General features: G+C 48.5%; 1 protein-coding gene across 6 annotated transcripts in view; it reads left to right on the top strand.

Annotated features, from left to right (window-relative positions):
* The first annotated feature begins 15,654 nt into the window (after positions 1-15,654).
* The window catches only part of LOC139756792 (cyclin-K-like), a 33,619-nt gene continuing 27,319 nt past the window's right edge, over positions 15,655-21,954 (top strand). For 2 of the 6 annotated variants that reach the window (XM_071676586.1, XM_071676585.1), the window contains exon 1: positions 15,655-15,755. In XM_071676586.1, the coding sequence (XP_071532687.1) occupies positions 15,747-15,755 (9 nt within the window). In that variant the 5' untranslated portion in view covers positions 15,655-15,746. The remainder of the gene's footprint in view (positions 15,756-21,954) is intronic. The other 4 variants (XM_071676591.1, XM_071676592.1, XM_071676590.1 and 1 more) reach the window with 4 other exon arrangements.

Below are 21,954 nucleotides of genomic sequence, written 5' to 3'. Positions count from 1 at the left end.
CTGTGTATTTCAAGTCTGTGTTGCCTGGTGTCGTAGCGTCTACTCATCTTTTCGGTAAGTCAGGCTTTGCTTAGCATTATGGCAAAGTTTCTGTGCATTTTTCCTTGACAAGTGGGGCTTCCATGAGCTTTTATTCCACGTATCAATACGTAGGAAGGATTACACAGCTCCTAGCTAGGATGCCATTTTGGTTTCGTCTAGAATGCCATGATCAACTCTCTACTTTCAGCCTTTCTATCATCAGTTACCCATTTGACACTAGTATGTTTACTAGTGTTGATTATATGTGAAGTGCTGCTTCCGGTAGCCTTGTACGATCGTTTTTTAACTGTAGTCTTTATAGGGGTGTTTTTCACTCGGTGTAGTGTTTACAAAGGAAGTGATTTTTTAAAATTATTGCAATAATTTGCTACTTGTCCGTATGCTCAGGGCTGGGATCAGGATAAACATACTGAGAAACGCCAGTCAGGCAAGCCACCACTGCTCCTTAGCGGAGGGCGGCGGTAGCCATAACTACATGCGCAGTGACATTGCGCAGGGGAATGTGCAGTCGTAGCTGTTCCGACCACAGTCTCGTACCAGCTACTGACCTGTACGGAGCTGTTGCCCTTCTTTCAGAGCTAGGTTGTTGCTATTCTTCCCTGCGTTGTCACTACCCTTGCTTAGTTTTGAAAGTTATTGTTCATCAATATCTTTTATAAGGTTGTTCTATGCAAAATCGATCTTTCATTGACAGGTGTTCGCAGGAGAACTCCGCCTGGCCTTCGTACGACCGGCTCCGCCTTGAAATTTTTCTGCATAAAACAATTGCCCGATTTTTTTTTTCGGGATAGCTAGTTTTTTTTCCCACTATCTGGGGTGGTTTGCCATTCCAGATTTTGAGGTTAGGCCCCTTTAGGATGGACCCAGGTAAGCCATCCACTGCCCCCGTAGGGGGTAGTGGTGACGGACCCTCCATAAAAAAGAAGAAACGCTGTTTTTGTTTTCGCCCATACGACCGTAGCAACGACTCTTGCCTTCCCTCAATTCCTTCCTAATCAGGAAGGTCATTGGATGTTGGTTTGGACATGTTGAGACGGTCAGGAAACTGGTTAGTGGTGATTTGCTGTTAAGTTGACGAAACAGGTGGAGGAACTACTTAAGTTGACGAAGTTCCATATTCATGTTGACGTTGTGGTCTCGATACCAATAGCCATGAATTCATGCAGGGAGTCATCTACTGCACTAATGTCATGGATATGTCAGAGGACGACATTGTGAAGGAACTAGCAAACGAGGACGTTATCGCTGCCAGGTTCATCACCAAAGTTATCAATGGCCAACGGCGTAGAACTCCCCTGATTAACCTAACCTGCGAGAAAGCCCGGCTACCGGACAATATCTCTATTGGTTACATGCGATGTCAAGTTCGTCCCGACATTCCGAATGCCTTACGTTGCTTTAAATGCTAGGAATTTGGCCGCCCCTTAAAGCGTTGCACTCTTTCTGCCAAATGTGGGAGGGAAGTGTGCTAAGGAGGGTCATACCGCTGAGGATTGTATGGCTAATAGGATGTTGTGTGTTAACTGCGATGGCAACCACCCTAGCTGGGAACGGGCCTGTCCCAGGTTCCAGTTTGAGAAGGCCGTCTGTGCAGTCAAGACACAAAATAACATCTCTTATGGTGAGGGTAGGAGGAGGGTTAAGGAGTCTCGTGAAACCTCTAAACTTAATGAATCCTACGCGTCGGCTTTGAAATGTAATCCGGTTATGCGAACAATGTCGACACAATCATTGTGACACCTCGATCGTCAGTTCCAAATATCCAGCTCCACCTAACCCTAGACCTACACCTAATAATAAATCCTATGCCAATACCACATCCTCTCTCCGTCCTACAGGAAGGAAAAAGAACAAAACTAACTTATCTTTATACCTGACTAAACTTGGAATAAAACTACGTGGCACGTCATTGTTCCGGTACCTCCCACTAGGAGGCCTGTGGTTCACAGGTCTTCTTCGTTGGAGGACATAAACTTGGTGGATGCCAGACAATCCACATCCAGGGACCATGTATGGTCGCCTTGGGACTCGCCCAAGTCTAGACATAAACGGGCTAAGAAACCTGGTCGGTTAAATAACTCTTAAACCAACACGTTCAATATAATTCATTGGAATTGTAGTGTATAGGCCTTAGGCAAAAGCAAGCACAACTACAAATGTTGCTTGCACTGTATAGGCCTGCCGTGATCTGTTTACAAGAGACACTTCTAAACGGCACAGTCGAAGACTGTTCCGTTGTAGATAGCTAACACTCGTATAGAAGAGACGAGAATCGTCGGGTAGCTATCTATGTACACCAAAATTTGCCTCACACACGAGTGACTTTAAATCTAATCTAGACCATGGCGCATGTAGAATGAAATTTAATGATACATACCTGGCCATATTGTTGGATATATTGCTCCAGTTCAAACGCACATGATAATGATGAGTCAAATTGGCTTGTTAATCAATACCTCACCGTAAAGTAGTTTTAGGAGACTTCAATGTTCATCATTATCAGTGGGGAAGTATCCGGGCAGACGCCAGGGAGAAGCAAATGGTTAATTTTATAATCGATGCCAACCTCACTCTTCTGAACGATGATAGTGGAACTCGTGTAGATGACCGGACTGGCAATATCTCGGCAATTGATTTATCCTCGTCATCGCCAGATATACTTAACAGATTATTACAAGAAAAACATCTGATTTAACATTGTCAGTGTACTCTGGGACAAGAGTACTATTGACAAATTAATGGTCTTCCTCAGAGAAACAGAATTGATCCAGATGTTGTAAGGTGGTTCGTTGGTGGTTCTCTGTGGCGGGGATTGGCTTCGGTGTGAGGCTACTCCTCCTACTTAGCCTGGTCGCATGGTGAGTGGACATGTCTCCTCACATTAGACGGTCGGACCTGAGAGGAGGTGGTTGTATTCCGGGGCAGCTGCGCCATTGGGTTGAGCTGGCGTGCATGACGTGGTGGAGGACTATCTTTTGTCTGTCCTATCTCCTCGCACTCTTGGGTAAACTGCAACTGTGGCTGCTGTGCCGACTGGGCTGTGTTTGCCGCCACGTTGGCTCAATACCCACAAAATCTTTTTTTCCCATTGTTTCTAATTACAATTCATCTTTATCATATGATTAAAATTTCTCTATCTTTTTCTATGTTTTATTAAGATAGGTATTTAGGTGTGACTTAAATCACATACTAGATAGGATTACAGGTCCTAATGACCTTCCTCATAGGTTGATGGCCGTAAATGCCAACAAACAACAAACGTAGTCTGCCGGCTTCGTGGCCTCCGCTTGGAGTTGATTGCTCCATAAATAAAAAGGTTTTATGTATAGCCAGGTTAATGAGTCATGGGAGACCATTGGCTGTAACCACTGGTGAATGACTGGTCAACTATAGGTGAACATGGTGGAAGTGTGGACAACTCTGTAGTTCCTACAGCAAGAAAAATGTAGATTAAAGTAATTCGTTTTGAAACTTTGGTTTATATTACGATTCGTTTAGGCAACAGCTTTTAATTGTTCACAGTCTTTTGGAACGTCTGACCCCACCATATAGGTTATTACAGTTATATGGTTGTTTGCCTTAATTAGCAGTTTAGCTCAACATGGGAATAATGACTACCTACCTTTTGTATTTGCAGTATACAAACAATAAGAGACCAGCTTTTGATGCTCCTTTTACTGGTAAATGATGACATACAATTGCATCTTGTTTACCCTAACGTTTCACAGATCAAAAATTGTAAGGATAACATTGCTAGCGAGAGGCTTTTGTCCTCGCAGTTGCCACCAATTTGAAGCATATATATAAAGATGGATGATAATAGATTAAACTATAATGTACCCATGACTTCAGATCTATCATGACCCACACACAAACATTGGTAGGTGTTACATACAACATGTCGTAATTTAACTTAATGTCAATAGAAAAATATGCCTTAATGTGTTCAAGCTGAAATGAAAATTAAGACACCGTTCATTTCCAGAATTCCGGTCAAACAACGGGTTGGATATGATGACTCTCCGATCACCGTCGAGGACCACGTCACCCTCAGTCGCCTGCTGACGTCGCAAGAGGGAGGGAGGAAGCCGTCATGAGAGCACTCAAGCGTCTTGCCTCAAGGAGGGTGGTACCTCCTTCTCGTGTAAGTTTGATAGTAGGGTAAACCCTCGTCGAGTCAAGGAGGGTGGTACCTCCTTCGCGTGTAAGTTTCATAGGGGGGTAAACCTTCGTCGAGTCGAGGCGTGAACCACCGACATAAATGATTGACATGACGTTATGTGGCAGACTGGGACCCTCCCTGTGACTTATGTCACGATAGGGAGCATTTGGTTCCTCAGGGAGCGCTATGCTCTCATGGTATTGTTAGCCGGGAGGCCATAATTTTGTGTCGGAGAGTGAGTTGCCGTAGCACTCTAGGGAGAGAGGGAGAGAGAGAGAGACATTAAACCCGGCGCGTGGCAGCAAGACTGTTGCGTGTTAGCGAATGACTCGCTGGTTGTGTCATGCGTCTTCCTCTGTCTTGGAGTGATCCACCGCCGTGTATCAGGAAGGGACGTGCCAATGCGCTAGGATATGAGGTGCAGATGCATGTCAGTTGGTGAGATCGTCGTTTGAAATTGAACGGCTTTGATTTTAGAGGACGAGTCGGGCGTTGTTGTTTGTCATTGTCGAGGGGGGGAGAGAACCTATCGTCGTGTGCCAGAGAACAACAGACCGCTGTAGTAAACTATCGTACATCGGGGCATAAGCCCACGACGTGTGGTCGAAACGAAGTCACTGACGTCTGTGAGGGAGTGAGTAGCGTTCCTCCGTCGTCAGATAGGAAGCCGCCCTTGTGTGCCATGTAGTTAGTGGGAATAGTGTGCCCTAGAGTGAGGTGGCCCGACGTGTGCTAGAGACAATCCCAGAGAATCTGTCAGCGTAAGCAGCCATTGTTTGCCACGGTAGTTTGTTAGGAAGTGAGCAGCGGTTTTATGTTGTCGCCACTGTAGTAGTGTGAGGTAGGAAGCCAGCCTTGTGCATCAGGGCGTTAGTCATGTATTGTGTCATGGTGTGAACTACCCACGTATGTTACAGACAAAACCACCTACGTATTTTTGCCTCTGAAGCGTGTGTGTCAGGCAGGAAGTAATCGTAACGGAGTTAGGCCTTGTAGTGTATCTGGGAGTGAGCTACCGATGTGTATCAGACACTATGCCACCGACGTCTATCAGGGAGTGAGCAGTGTTTTTAGTGTCATGTAAGAAGCCATACCGTTGCGTGTCAGAGAGAGAGAATCGTATTTGGTTTGCCATGAAGTGAGCTACCGACACACGTGTGTTAAGAGACGAAGCTCATCGATGACTGTTGGAGAGTGAGCAGAGTTTTTGAGTTCGTCGAAGTAACGTTTGTTGAAGTAAGCTACTGACGTGTATCACAGACTGAGCCACCGACGCCTGTCGAGAGTGAGTAACGCTTTCTTTTCACATTTGTAGTGTGTAAGGTAGGAAGCCGCAATATATGTATAAACGAATTAGTCGAAGTAGATTGTCGAGGAATGAACCAACGACGCCAAACTAAAGCGTCCCTTTAGGACATTTGTTCTAGCTAATGCCAGACGACTATTTTCCACTTGCATGTCTTATGGGTCGTCAAAGTAAAGCTTTACATTCAGTCTTTTATATAGGCTAACGGTAGACTGTTTTATATAGGTTTTGTGGGACACATATGTGGGTCGTCGAATTAAAGTTTTACTATAGGAATTTTCCTCTGGCTAACACTTGTGCGTGCTACATGGGTCATCAAAGAAAAGCTGCACCTTGGTGACTTTACTCTGGCTTCGCCAGACTATTTTATTTTGCTGTTGAGGGCACCACAGGTAACCAAAGTAAAGCCTTACTCTTGAGTTTATGCTGAACAATGCCAAACGATATTTGGCAGCTCTATCGAGCTCCACAGGTCATCAAAATAAGCTTCACTTTGGGAATTATATATTTTTGGTCCATGACTGGCGATTACATTTAGCTTTTAGGGAGTGATATGAGCTTAAGGTATTAGTCGGTAGGTTATGTGTTAGGAAGCGAGTTGACGTAGTCTCCCAAGGAGAGAGCCACTGCAGGGGGTGGTGGTGGCTGACACCCTGCTGTCAGGGAGTGGTGGTGGCTGACACCCTGCATGTGTCGGGCTTCATTGTCAGTCGGAGTGCGCTGACGTCCTGTGTCAGCAGCAGGAAACGGACCAACACTCGCCAGGCTGCGAGGTGCTGACGTATGTCAGCTGGTGAGACATCATTGGAAAAAGCGGCTCTGATGCTACAGTCGTTCTCGTTTGACAGGGAGGGAATACCTTACGTTTCTCAGAGAACAAGCCGTCGTAGTGCACAGTCGTACGTCAAGACGTACGCACACGTATATACTCGTTAACAAGATGCCTTGATTAGGGTATTCAGGTGCCCCTGCTGCTGCCTCCTCGGACATCGTAGAATAAATAAATCGACCACAACAGTTCGCATACGTGTCTTGGAAATTCCCGTCGACAAAGGTTGTTTTGGGAAATACCACATTAAAAGCAAGGTCGAGCATATTGCTCATGTTTGAGTCTGGTCTGTTGACACACTTCTGTTGATTCTGTGTCCGCTTATTATCATACGTTAGGGAAGTACTATAAATACATATGGGGTCATTGAAAACCATGGGCGAAATTCCATTTTCTATGGTGAGTGTGGTAAATGGTGATATAGGTGCCTTGATTCTGGCTATGGCCGTCTTCAGAGATGTAGTATCTGTAATCGCGATTAAGATATATTTCCATCGTCGAGGACAAAGTGTATTCCTAAGATCACATTTTGTCTCAGTCGTGGTTTACCGTAAAAAGACAAACAAGTAAAACATTGTTTAGAAATTGACTGACGTCAGAAGAGTCGGAATATATTATAAACGTGGACTACGTCTGAATCCGAATTGTTACATTGACTCTGACTTGGACGGACTGACATTCAAAATATATACTTTAAATACTTTATTATTGAACAAGAGTAATTTTCCTACATAAACATTTAGTAACACACGCATGTAGCACAAGTACATGGAATATTAGTAAGTATATAGTCAAAAATGAATGTTACAAAACGATAAAAGGCCATGCAAGTCATTTCATTGGATTGAAACAACGCCTTGCCATACAATAAAGCCCCGCTTCAACTTCGAGATGGCCGACGAGCGCGTTCATTCCAATACCGAAAATTACTGTGTTTCTGGTTCATACGTTCATTTCCTGGTTCGTCGCGCTGAGTGACAGTATCGTGTTAAGGGTTCCGGGAAGTGCAGTGGTGGAGGAGACTTCAGGTGACTAGAGAATAGGTAAGGTACTGGTCACTGAGATACTCAGGGTCAAACCCAATTTGCTGACACAAGTCTTGTGGTGGTGGAAAGGTGAGGATATGTGGCCACAGGTGTCAGGTCGTCGGCTCGGTAGCTGCCAGCTGGCTTCGTGCTCACGGCTCGGGAGTTGAATGATGTTTGCATAAACAAAGGTCTTATTTCTAGCCAGGTATGAGTAACATTTGGAGATTAATGGTTGTAACCAATGTAGAGTGAGTGGTGAACTAGAGTTAGGTGTACTTAGTATAATTAGCACAGCTAGAAAATGTAGAAAACCTATGAACTCTGTAGACAGACACTTCGAAGTATATTACTGTTCACTCAGATGACACCTTATGATTATTCATCCTGGAATGTGTAACCCACCGCCATTCACATTATTACAGTTAACATGGTTTTGGTAAATTGGCGGTTTAGCTCATTTGAAAATTTTTTTTTTTCTTTTAGATTTCCAACATACAAACACTAACAGACCACCGGGTCCTTTTGAAGCTTCATGTTTCCAGTGAAAGAAATTAGAAATATGCTGTAAGAGTTCGCCCCACTGCCAAATATCCCTTATACGTGGCCACTCCATGCGTTCTCACACCAGCAGACCACAAAAATAATGGTACATTTCCATTATAATCATGTACTTCTGGGGATGTTAGGTAAGATTTTCATAGGCTACGGTCGGCTTTGCGGGGAGCTACTGCACTGGGTCACAGTGAAGTAGGCTAGAATAAGCGGGTGAGTAGTGGCATCTGTACTGGATCATGGTGACGTAGGGTAGCTTCGGTCAGCCGCGAAGCGGTGGCTACTATACTGGATCACGGTGAGGTGGCCCAGAAATGGGCGATGAGAGTTGTGGCTACTGTACTGAGTTATGGTGAGGTAGGATAGGGTCGGCTGGCCGGGGAGTGGCAGCTCGTCTGCTGGATCGCGTTGAGGTAGGCTAGGGTCGGCTGTCCAGGACCGGCAGCTTGTTTACTGGATCGCGTTGAGGTAGGCAAGGGTCGGCTGGCCAGGTAGCGGCAGCTTCTCTACTGGATCGCGTTGAGGTAGGCATGGGTCGGCTGGCCAGGTAGTGGCAGCTCGTCTACTGGATCGCTGTAAGGTAGGCAAGGGTCGGCTGGCCAGACTGTGGCAGCTCGTCTACTGGATCGCGTTGAGGTAGGCAAGGGTCGGCTGGCCAGGTAGCGGCAGCTTCTCTACTGGATCGCGTTGAGGTAGGCAAGGGTCGGCTGGCCAGGGAGTGGCAGCTTGTCTACTGGATCGGTTGAGGGGAGGCAAAAAATCGGGTGGCCCAAAAGGAGCGGAGCTTTTTCTACTGGATTCGGGGGTTTAGGTGGGAGGGTGGGGTTTCCCCGGGAGGGCAGCCCCCTCCACTGGGGTCGCGTTGAGGTTTGGGAAGGGTCGGGTGGGGCCCGGGGGCGGGGGACTTCTCCTGGAAACGCTTGAGGTAGGCAAGGGTCGGCTGGCCAGGAGGGCCCGCTTTCTACTGGATCGCGGTTTAGGTAGGCTGGGTCGGCTGGGGCCCGGAGCGGCAGCCCCTTGGTCCGGGGTGGCCGGTGGAGGTGGGCAGCTTTTCCCACTGGGTCCGTTTAGGTAGGCAAAGGGGGGCTGGCCAGGGAGCGGGCAAACTTTTCTATTTGGGTCCGGTTTAGGTAGGAAAGGGGCGGCCCGGGGCCCGGAGCCGGGGAGCTTTTCACTGGGGAAAAAAACGCGGTTTAGGTAGGCCAAAGGGGCGGCTGGCCAGGAAACGGCACTTCTTACTGGAACCGGGAGGGAGGAAGGGGCCCGGGTTGGGCCGGGGGGGGGGGCAGCTTTTTTTACTGGATCGCGTTTAGGTAGGCTGGGTCGGGGTGGGGCCCGGGAGCCCCGCTTTTAAAGGAAAACCGTTGAGGTAAAGGGTGGGTCGGGTGGCCCCGGGAGCGGGAGGGTTTCTATGGATCGCTTGAGGTAGGCTGGGTCGGCTTGGGCCCGGAGCGGCAGCTTTCTACTGGATCCGGTTAAAAAAGGCAAGGGTCGGGTGGGCCAGGTAGCGGCCGTTTTCTACTTTGGAAACGCGTTTAGGTAGGGAAAGGGGCCGGGTGGCCAAAGGGGGGGGCAGCTTTTTTTCCCGGAAAAAAACGCGGTTTAGGTAGGCAAGGGGCGGCGGCCATTTGCGGAGCTTTCCCACTGGGAAAAAACGGGGGTTTAGGTAGGCAAAGGGGGGGGCTGGCCGGGACGGCAGCTTTTACTGGGAAAAGCCCTTTAGGTAGGCAAGGGGCGGGTGGCCCGGTAGCGGCAGCTTCTCTACTGGATCGCGTTGAGGTAGGCAAGGGTCGGCTGGCCAGGTAGCGGCAGCTTCTCTACTGGATCGCGTTGAGGTAGGCATGGGTCGGCTGGCCAGGTAGCGGCAGCTTCTCTACTGGATCGCGTTGAGGTAGGCATGGGTCGGCTGGCCAGGTAGCGGCAGCTTCTCTACTGGATCGCGTTGAGGTAGGCAAGGGTCGGCTGGCCAGGTAGCGGCAGCTTCTCTACTGGATCGCGTTGAGGTAGGCAAGGGTCGGCTGGCCAGGTAGCGGCAGCTTCTCTACTGGATCGCGTTGAGGTAGGCAAGGGTCGGCTGGCCAGGTAGCGGCAGCTTCTCTACTGGATCGCGTTGAGGTAGGCATGGGTCGGCTGGCCAGGTAGCGGCAGCTTCTCTACTGGATCGCGTTGAGGTAGGCAAGGGTCGGCTGGCCAGGTAGCGGCAGCTTCTCTACTGGATCGCGTTGAGGTAGGCAAGGGTCGGCTGGCCAGGTAGCGGCAGCTTCTCTACTGGATCGCGTTGAGGTAGGCAAGGGTCGGCTGGCCAGGTAGCGGCAGCTTCTCTACTGGATCGCGTTGAGGTAGGCAAGGGTCGGCTGGCCAGGTAGCGGCAGCTTCTCTACTGGATCGCGTTGAGGTAGGCAAGGGTCGGCTGGCCAGGTAGCGGCAGCTTCTCTACTGGATCGCGTTGAGGTAGGCATGGGTCGGCTGGCCAGGTAGCGGCAGCTTCTCTACTGGATCGCGTTGAGGTAGGCAAGGGTCGGCTGGCCAGGTAGCGGCAGCTTCTCTACTGGATCGCGTTGAGGTAGGCAAGGGTCGGCTGGCCAGGTAGCGGCAGCTTCTCTACTGGATCGCGTTGAGGTAGGCAAGGGTCGGCTGGCCAGGTAGCGGCAGCTTCTCTACTGGATCGCGTTGAGGTAGGCAAGGGTCGGCTGGCCAGGTAGCGGCAGCTTCTCTACTGGATCGCGTTGAGGTAGGCAAGGGTCGGTGGCCAGACTGTGGCAGCTCGTCTACTGGATCGCTGTAAGGTAGGCAAGGGTCGGCTGGCCAGGTAGCGGCAGCTTCTCTACTGGATCGCGTTGAGGTAGGCAAGGGTCGGCTGGCCAGGTAGCGGCAGCTTCTCTACTGGATCGCGTTGAGGTAGGCAAGGGTCGGCTGGCCAGGTAGCGGCAGCTTCTCTACTGGATCGCGTTGAGGTAGGCAAGGGTCGGCTGGCCAGGTAGCGGCAGCTTCTCTACTGGATCGCGTTGAGGTAGGCATGGGTCGGCTGGCCAGGTAGCGGCAGCTTCTCTACTGGATCGCGTTGAGGTAGGCAAGGGTCGGCTGGCCAGGTAGCGGCAGCTTCTCTACTGGATCGCGTTGAGGTAGGCAAGGGTCGGCTGGCCAGGTAGCGGCAGCTTCTCTACTGGATCGCGTTGAGGTAGGCATGGGTCGGCTGGCCAGGTAGCGGCAGCTTCTCTACTGGATCGCGTTGAGGTAGGCAAGGGTCGGCTGGCCAGGTAGCGGCAGCTTCTCTACTGGATCGCGTTGAGGTAGGCATGGGTCGGCTGGCCAGGTAGCGGCAGCTTCTCTACTGGATCGCGTTGAGGTAGGCAAGGGTCGGCTGGCCAGGTAGCGGCAGCTTCTCTACTGGATCGCGTTGAGGTAGGCAAGGGTCGGCTGGCCAGGTAGCGGCAGCTTCTCTACTGGATCGCGTTGAGGTAGGCATGGGTCGGCTGGCCAGGTAGCGGCAGCTTCTCTACTGGATCGCGTTGAGGTAGGCAAGGGTCGGCTGGCCAGGTAGCGGCAGCTTCTCTACTGGATCGCGTTGAGGTAGGCAAGGGTCGGCTGGCCAGGTAGCGGCAGCTTCTCTACTGGATCGCGTTGAGGTAGGCAAGGGTCGGCTGGCCAGGTAGCGGCAGCTTCTCTACTGGATCGCGTTGAGGTAGGCAAGGGTCGGCTGGCCAGGTAGCGGCAGCTTCTCTACTGGATCGCGTTGAGGTAGGCAAGGGTCGGCTGGCCAGGTAGCGGCAGCTTCTCTACTGGATCGCGTTGAGGTAGGCAAGGGTCGGCTGGCCAGGTAGCGGCAGCTTCTCTACTGGATCGCGTTGAGGTAGGCAAGGGTCGGCTGGCCAGGTAGCGGCAGCTTCTCTACTGGATCGCGTTGAGGTAGGCAAGGGTCGGCTGGCCAGGTAGCGGCAGCTTCTCTACTGGATCGCGTTGAGGTAGGCATGGGTCGGCTGGCCAGGTAGCGGCAGCTTCTCTACTGGATCGCGTTGAGGTAGGCAAGGGTCGGCTGGCCAGGTAGCGGCAGCTTCTCTACTGGATCGCGTTGAGGTAGGCAAGGGTCGGCTGGCCAGGTAGCGGCAGCTTCTCTACTGGATCGCGTTGAGGTAGGCAAGGGTCGGCTGGCCAGGTAGCGGCAGCTTCTCTACTGGATCGCGTTGAGGTAGGCAAGGGTCGGCTGGCCAGGTAGCGGCAGCTTCTCTACTGGATCGCGTTGAGGTAGGCAAGGGTCGGCTGGCCAGGTAGCGGCAGCTTCTCTACTGGATCGCGTTGAGGTAGGCATGGGTCGGCTGGCCAGGTAGCGGCAGCTTCTCTACTGGATCGCGTTGAGGTAGGCAAGGGTCGGCTGGCCAGGTAGCGGCAGCTTCTCTACTGGATCGCGTTGAGGTAGGCATGGGTCGGCTGGCCAGGTAGCGGCAGCTTCTCTACTGGATCGCGTTGAGGTAGGCAAGGGTCGGCTGGCCAGGTAGCGGCAGCTTCTCTACTGGATCGCGTTGAGGTAGGCAAGGGTCGGCTGGCCAGGTAGCGGCAGCTTCTCTACTGGATCGCGTTGAGGTAGGCATGGGTCGGCTGGCCAGGTAGCGGCAGCTTCTCTACTGGATCGCGTTGAGGTAGGCAAGGGTCGGCTGGCCAGGTAGCGGCAGCTTCTCTACTGGATCGCGTTGAGGTAGGCAAGGGTCGGCTGGCCAGGTAGCGGCAGCTTCTCTACTGGATCGCGTTGAGGTAGGCAAGGGTCGGCTGGCCAGGTAGCGGCAGCTTCTCTACTGGATCGCGTTGAGGTAGGCAAGGGTCGGCTGGCCAGGTAGCGGCAGCTTCTCTACTGGATCGCGTTGAGGTAGGCAAGGGTCGGCTGGCCAGGTAGCGGCAGCTTCTCTACTGGATCGCGTTGAGGTAGGCAAGGGTCGGCTGGCCAGGTAGCGGCAGCTTCTCTACTGGATCGCGTTGAGGTAGGCAAGGGTCGGCTGGCCAGGTAGCGGCAGCTTCTCTACTGGATCGCGTTGAGGTAGGCAAGGGTCGGCTGGCCAGGTAGCGGCAGCTTCTCTACTGGATCGCGTTGAGGTAGGCAAGGGTCGGCTGGCCAGGTAGCGGCAGCTTCTCTACTGGATCGCGTTGAGGTAGGCAAGGGTCGGCTGGCCAGGTAGCGGCAGCTTCTCTACTGGATCGCGTTGAGGTAGGCAAGGGTCGGCTGGCCAGGTAGCGGCAGCTTCTCTACTGGATCGCGTTGAGGTAGGCAAGGGTCGGCTGGCCAGGTAGCGGCAGCTTCTCTACTGGATCGCGTTGAGGTAGGCAAGGGTCGGCTGGCCAGGTAGCGGCAGCTTCTCTACTGGATCGCGTTGAGGTAGGCATGGGTCGGCTGGCCAGGTAGCGGCAGCTTCTCTACTGGATCGCGTTGAGGTAGGCAAGGGTCGGCTGGCCAGGTAGCGGCAGCTTCTCTACTGGATCGCGTTGAGGTAGGCAAGGGTCGGCTGGCCAGGTAGCGGCAGCTTCTCTACTGGATCGCGTTGAGGTAGGCAAGGGTCGGCTGGCCAGGTAGCGGCAGCTTCTCTACTGGATCGCGTTGAGGTAGGCAAGGGTCGGCTGGCCAGGTAGCGGCAGCTTCTCTACTGGATCGCGTTGAGGTAGGCAAGGGTCGGCTGGCCAGGTAGCGGCAGCTTCTCTACTGGATCGCGTTGAGGTAGGCAAGGGTCGGCTGGCCAGGTAGCGGCAGCTTCTCTACTGGATCGCGTTGAGGTAGGCAAGGGTCGGCTGGCCAGGTAGCGGCAGCTTCTCTACTGGATCGCGTTGAGGTAGGCAAGGGTCGGCTGGCCAGGTAGCGGCAGCTTCTCTACTGGATCGCGTTGAGGTAGGCATGGGTCGGCTGGCCAGGTAGCGGCAGCTTCTCTACTGGATCGCGTTGAGGTAGGCAAGGGTCGGCTGGCCAGGTAGCGGCAGCTTCTCTACTGGATCGCGTTGAGGTAGGCATGGGTCGGCTGGCCAGGTAGCGGCAGCTTCTCTACTGGATCGCGTTGAGGTAGGCAAGGGTCGGCTGGCCAGGTAGCGGCAGCTTCTCTACTGGATCGCGTTGAGGTAGGCAAGGGTCGGCTGGCCAGGTAGCGGCAGCTTCTCTACTGGATCGCGTTGAGGTAGGCAAGGGTCGGCTGGCCAGGTAGCGGCAGCTTCTCTACTGGATCGCGTTGAGGTAGGCATGGGTCGGCTGGCCAGGTAGCGGCAGCTTCTCTACTGGATCGCGTTGAGGTAGGCAAGGGTCGGCTGGCCAGGTAGCGGCAGCTTCTCTACTGGATCGCGTTGAGGTAGCGCAAGGAAACAGACGAAAGAAATGGCCCACCCCCCCCCCCATACACATGTATATACATACGTCCACACACGCAAATATACACACCTACACAGCTTTCCATGGTTTACCCCAGACGCCTCACATGCCCTGATTCAATCCACTGACAGCACGTCAACCCCGGTATACCACATCGCTCCAATTCACTCTATTCCTTGCCCTCCTTTCACCCTCCTGCATGTTCAGGCCCCGATCACACAAAATCTTTTTCACTCCATCTTTCCACCTCCAATTTGGTCTCCCTCTTCTCCTTGTTCCCTCCACCTCCGACACATATATCCTCTTGGTCAATCTTTCCTCACTCATCCTCTCCATGTGCCCAAACCACTTCAAAACACCCTCTTCTGCTCTCTCAACCACGCTCTTTTTATTTCCACACATCTCTCTTACCCTTACGTGACTCACTCGATCAAACCACCTCACACCACACATTGTCCTCAAACATCTCATTTCCAGCACATCCATCCTCCTGCGCACAACTCTATCCATAGCCCACGCCTCGCAACCATACAACATTGTTGGAACCACTATTCCTTCAAACATACCCATTTTTACTTTCCGAGATAATGTTCTCGACTTCTACACATTCTTCAAGGCCCCCAGGATTTTCGCCCCCCTCCCCCACCCTATGATCCACTTCCGCTTCCATGGTTCCATCCGCTGCCAGATCCACTCCCAGATATCTAAAACACTTCACTTCCTCCAGTTTTTCTCCATTCAAACTCACCTCCCAATTGACTTGACCCTCAACCCTACTGTACCTAATAACCTTGCTCTTATTCACATTTACTCTTAACTTTCTTCTTCCACACACTTTTCCAAACTCAGTCACCAGCTTCTGCAGTTTCTCACATGAATCAGCCACCAGCGCTGTATCATCAGCGAACAACAACTGACTCACTTCCCAAGCTCTCTCATCCCCAACAGACTTCATACTTGCCCCTCTTTCCAAAACTCTTGCATTTACCTCCCTAACAACCCCATCCATAAACAAATTAAACAACCATGGAGACATCACACACCCCTGCCGCAAACCTACATTCACTGAGAACCAATCACTTTCCTCTCTTCCTACACGTACACATGCCTTACATCCTCGATGAAAACTTTTCACTGCTTCTAACAACTTTCCTCCCACACCATATATTCTTAATACCTTCCACAGAGCATCTCTATCAACTCTATCATATGCCTTCTCCAGATCCATAAATGCTACATACAAATCCATTACAATGGTAAGACAGTAAATACCTTTATAAGAGACGAAAGCTAAATAACCCATATAAAGGACTTTTCATAATTTTTCTTATAATAAATGAATTGTAGAATCTTGATAGATACATTTTGAAGGTTTCTTATATCATTGTAATATATAAAAAAAAAAAATAATTTAGGCTCGTCGTTCAAGGCCAGCTGACCCCAAACATATCAACACGAGCTGGCTGGCAACAGAATTTCATCCCTTTCTCAAAATGACCAAGGTAAAGGATCTATTTTCCAGTTTCTTAACACAAATTACATGGCGAGTGATGTGATGTATAGGTAGTAAGTGAACTAAAGCCATAGGCTATTAAAGAAATGTAGATGTCGTGGTTTTCTGTCTTTGCATCTTGACGAGGCACCATTCTTCCATGGCCCTTATAATGTGATAGGGCATAACCACACGTAACCCAGCCCAATCAAGTTGAGTTCTAATTTGTATCCATTTAGCTCATCCAGGTCCAAATCCACCCTAAAGTAACCGCTCGTAGGTAAATGAGCTTGTAAATGTAGACTTGGAATAAGGGGCCCCAAGTGCTACCGGCACCTCATAGTAAACAGTCACCACACAGGACAAAGTCGATAGTAAACAGTCACCACACAGGACAAAGTCGATTGTTAACTGTCACCACACAGGACAAAGTCGATAGTAAACAGTCACCACTCAGGACAAAGTCGATAGTAAACAGTCACCACTCAGGACAAAGTCGATAGTAAACAGTCACCACTTAGGACAAAGTCGATAGTAAACAGTCGCCACACAGGACAAAGTCGATAGTAAACAGTCACCACTCAGGACAAAGTCGATAGTAAACAGTCACCACACAGGACAAAGTCGATAGTAAACAGTCACCACATAGGACAAAGTAGATAGTAAACAGTCACCACACAGTCTAATACCTATGGGGATCCATGGAGGGCCAATGCTGACTGTAACTAAACCTTGAGGTTAGTTGGTTATTTGGGCTTTATGCCATAGTTGACGTCAAGTTTCATCCCTCGAGCGAGAAATTTCTTCACACCTTCCGGTTTTATTGTTCTAAGACGAAGTCTTTCTGGCAGTGTCTGTGTCGCTCAATGCGGACTGAAAAACCTCATGTAGACAGACATGAAAGTTTACTGTTGTCTTGGTTGATGCCGATGGTTCTGACTGGCCGCTGTCCTCAGCTTCATCGGTACCATTCGACCCCCATTGGATTTAGGCCACCACCTGATAACCTTACAAATATTAATGAAATACATTTACTTGATGGTGTTGCTACATTGTACAGCTTTGGATTATTGGTGCTGTGAATCTAATGTGTGAAACATTGTATCTCACTCTTTTGTAATGATAGACCTTATAAACACGCAACAGAACTAACGTATGGAAGTGGGAGAAAAGCATGTCAGTTTGCTGTTAATGCCCAGCGCAAGTGCTTTAGAAGGGTATTGATGAAACATAGTGACATAGATTAATGGATTGATAATGAATATGTATTAGTGGGAAGGGCAATGAAGATTATGGAAAATGTGGGAATAAAGTAAATGAAACATTTCCACATAGTTTCAGAAGCACTAGAGATATGTGGAACTGAACAGACTTGTTCTTTATATATATATATATATATATCATCAAAACAATATATATACAATAAGGTGGCATCATTGCCTGAGGAAATGTCAACAACATGTTGCTTTAAATGCGTGCTGTTATGTTACCATTATGGTACCACCACAAATTTCTTATTTGCCCCTGATTAAGTTCAGGCCTATATCACATCTTTCTTGGTTGCTTTATTATTCTTTTATGATTTTCCTTCATTTCATAAGGAAGAAATAGTTCCTCAACTTTATTCGATTGCTATTTAAGATGCCTATCAGTTTGTGAAACCATATTGTTGATGATTGGCTGTAAAATAAATTTGCCAAGCATTGTTTTACCAGCTCCTTAGAACATTACTAAGGCATACACTGTTTTTTCTGTTACTTTTTTTATTGAATGTGACATATTTCGTGATCTTATCACATCAAGCAAAATCTATAAAATCTTCACCTAATTTCACATAGCAGCTAATATTTATCATAATTTTAATGTTTTTCAGTCATATGTGATTGTTTGGGTTTCATGTTTATATTCAGTTGCTGGAAAGCTGAGCACTGTGTGTATTTGCTTCCACATTAACCCATCCCAGCGACCATAACCACAGGAAGTTACTCATTTAGCTACGCATTGAAAGTGGCTTTGGATATTGAGTGATTTTGTTCTTCACTGCTACATAAAGTTTAGAAAAGACAGTAAGAGTTACAGTGTGTGATTTGGAGCATTACTTGAGTGTTTTATTTTCAGAATCATTTATTTATTTATTTATTTTGCTTTGTCGCTGTCTCCTGCGTTAGCGAGGTAGCGCAAGGAAACAGACGAAAGAATGGCCCAACCCGCCCACATACACATGTATATACATACACGTCCACACATGCACATATACATACCTATACATCTCAATGTACACATATATATACACACACAGACATATACATATATGCACATGTACATAATTCATACTGTCTGCCTTTTTTGTTCCCATCGCCACCTCGCCACACATGGAATAACAACCCCCTCCCCCCTCGTGTGTGTGAGGTAGCGCTAGGAAAACACACCAAATGCCCCATTCGTTCACACTCAGTCTCTAGCTGTCATGATGTAATAATGCACCGAAACCACAGCTCCCTTTCTACATCCAGGCCCCACAGAACTTTCCATGGTTTACCCCAGATGCTTCACATGCCCTGGTTCAATCCATTGACAGCACGTCGACCCCGGTATACCACATGTTCCAATTCACTCTATTCCTTGCATGCCTTTCACCCTCCTGCATGTTCAGGCCCCGATCACTCAAAATCTTTTTCACTCCATCTTACCACCTCCAATTTGGTCTCCCACTTCTCCTCGTTCCCTCCACCTCTGACACATATATCCTCTTGGTCAATCTTTCCTCACTCATTCTCTCCATATGACCAAACCATTTCAAAACACCCTCTTCTGCTCTCTCAACCACACCCTTTTTATTTCCACACATCTCTCTTACCCTTACATTACTTACTCGATCAAACCACCCCACACCACATATTGCCCTCAAACATCTCATTTCCAGCACATCCACCCTGCTGCGCACAACTCTATCCATAGCCCACGCCTCACAACCATACAACATTGTTAGAAATACTATTCCTTCAAACATACCCATTTTTGCTTTCCGAGATAATGTTCTCGACTTCCAAACATTCTTCAAGGCTCCCAGAATTTTCGCCCCCTCCCCCACCCTATGATTCACTTCCGCTTCCTTGGTTCCATCCGCTGCCAGATCCACTCCCAGATATCTAAAACACTTTACTTCCTCCAGTTTTTCTCCATTCAAACTTACCTCCCAGTTGACTTGACCCTTAACCCTACTGTACCTAATAACATTGCTCTTATTCACATATACTCTTAACTTTCTTCTTTCACACACTTTACCAAACTCAGTCACCAGCTTCTGCAGTTTCTTATATGAATCAGCCACCAGTGCTGTATCATCAGCGAACAACAACTGAATCACTTCCCAAGCTCTCTCATCCACAACAGACTGCATACTTGCTCCTCTTTCCAAAACTCTTGCATTTACCTCCCTAACAACCCCATCCATAAACAAATTAAACAACCATGGAGACATCACACACCCCTGCCGCAAACCTACATTCACTGAGAACCAATCACTTTCCTCTCTTCCTACACGTACACATGCCTTACATCCTCGATAAAAACTTTTCACTGCTTCTATGAACTTGCCTCCCACACCATATATTCTTAAAACCTTCCACAGAGCATCTCTATCAACTCTGTCATATGCCTTCTCCATATCCATAAATGCTACATACAAATCCATTTGTTTTTCTAAGTATTTCTCACATACATTCTTCAGAGCAAACACCTGATCCACACATCCTCTACCACTTCTGAAACCACACTGCTCTTCCCCAATCTGATGCTCTGTACATGCCTTCACCCTCTCAATCAATACCCTTCCATATAATTTACCAGGAATACTCAACAAACTTATACCTCTGTAATTTGAGCACTCACTCTTATCCCCTTTGCCTTTGTACAATGGCACTATGCACACATTCCGCCAATTCTCAGGCACCTCACCATGAATCATACATACATTAAATAACCTTACCAACCAGTGAACGATACAGTCACCCCCTTTTTTAATGAATTCCACTGCAATACCATCCAAACCTGCTGCCTTGCCGGCTTTCATCATCCGTAAAGCTTTTACTACCTCTTCTCTATTTACCAAATCATTTTCCCTAACCCTCTCACTTTGCACACCACCTCAACCAAAACACTCTATATCTGCCACTCTATCATCAAACACATTCAACAAACCTTCAAAATACTCACTCCATCTCCTTCTCACATCACCACTACTTGTTATCACCTCCCCATTAGCCCCCTTCACTGAAGTTCCCATTTGCTCCCTTGTCTTACACACTTTATTTACCTCCTTCCAAAACATCTTTTTATTCTCCCCGAAATTTAATGATACTCTCTCACCCCAACTCTCATTTGCCCTCTTTTTCACCTCTTGCACCTTCCTCTTGACTTCCTGCCTCTTTCTTTTATACCTCTCCCACTCATTTGCATTTTTTCCCTGTAAAAATCGTCCAAATGCCTCTCTCTTCTCTTTCACTAATAATCTTACTTCTTCATCCCACCACTCTACCTTTTCTAATCAACCCACCTCCCACGCTTCTCATGCCACAAGCATCTTTTGCGCATGCCATCACTGCTTCCCTAAATACATCCCATTCCTCCCCCACTCCCCTTACCTCCTTTGTTCTCACCTTTTTCCATTCTGTACTCAGTCTCTCCTGGTACTTCCTAACACAAGTCTCCTTCCCAAGCTCACTTACTGTCACCACTCTCTTCACCCCAACATTCTCTCTTCTTTTCTGAAAACCCCCACAAATCTTCACCTTTGCCTCCACAAGATGATGATCAGACATCCCTCCAGTTGCACCTCTCAGCACATTAACATCCAAAAGTCTCTCTTTCATGCGTCTATCAATTAACACGTAATCCAATAATGCTCTCTGGCCATCTCTCCTACTTACATACGTATACTTATTTATATCTCGCTTTTTAAACCAGGTATTCCCAATCACCAGTCCTTTTTCAGCACATAAATCTACAAGCTCTTCACCATTTCCATTTACAACACTGAACACTCCATGTATACCAATTGTTCCCTCAACTGCCACATTACTCACCTTTGCATTCAAATCACCCATCACTATAACCCGGTCTTGTGCATCAAAACCACTAACACACTCATTCAGCTGCTCCCAAAACACTTGCCTCTCATGATCTTTCTTCTCATGCCCAGGTGCATATGCACCAATAATCACCCACCTCTCTCCATCAACTTTCAGTTTTACCCATATCAATCTAGAATTTACTTTCTTACACTCTATCACATACTCCCACAACTCCTGATTCAGGAGTAGTGCTACTCCTTCCCTTGCTCTTGTCCTCTCACTAACCCCTGACTTTACTCCCAAGACATTCCCAAACCACCCTTCCCGTTTACCCTTGAGCTTCGTTTCACTCAGAGCCAAAACATCCAGGTTCCTTTCCTCAAACATACTACCTATCTCTCCTTTTTTCTAATCTTGGTTACATCCACACACATTTAGACACCCCAATCTGAGCCTTCGAAGAGGATGAGCACTCCTCACGTGACTCCTTCTTCTGTTTCCCGTTTTAGAAAGTCAAAATACAAGGAGGGGAGGGTTTCTGGCCCCCGCTCCCGTCCCCTTTAGTCGCCTTCTACGACACGTGAGGAATGCGTGGGAAGTATTCTTTCTCCCCTATCCCCAGGGATAGTAGGCAATATTCATAAAGGTTATGAAAATCAAGGAAAGTGTGGAGTTGATTAATGTAAACTTAGGTGAAATACTTGCAGAAAGTCAGCAGAACTTATATAAACATCCTAGAGGAACTCATGACAGCATCACACCAACTGCTGATGAATGTCGTCAAACAGACTTGATGGCTTTTCATGCCACTGCCCAACAAGCAGCCATTTGGTCCCAGTTAGTTGACAACTTTAATGTTGGTATGTTTCATTAAATCTTGACTGCTGTGGGACATTGTCTGTGTATATCTAAAATCTGCTCAGTACTTGGTGTAAGGAGTTATGAATTTTTTTATATTACGTTTGTAAAAGCAAAGGGAATGCTAGGTTAGGTTTTGTTAGATCTTATTGGGTCATATGTAAAATCAGGAACCGTCCTCTGCTCTTATCTGTGAGTAAGTGCATTATTATGATGGACAACTGCTAGAATTGGCCTTGAAAACCCCACTGATAAAATGAAGGCTCAGTTTCAAACGTT

Source organism: Panulirus ornatus, chromosome 23 (genome assembly GCF_036320965.1).
Source record: "Panulirus ornatus isolate Po-2019 chromosome 23, ASM3632096v1, whole genome shotgun sequence".
Classification (NCBI taxonomy): domain Eukaryota; kingdom Metazoa; phylum Arthropoda; class Malacostraca; order Decapoda; family Palinuridae; genus Panulirus; species Panulirus ornatus.
The sequence above is the reverse complement of the archived record's forward strand: the minus strand, read 5'-3'. Positions and strand labels throughout refer to the sequence as shown.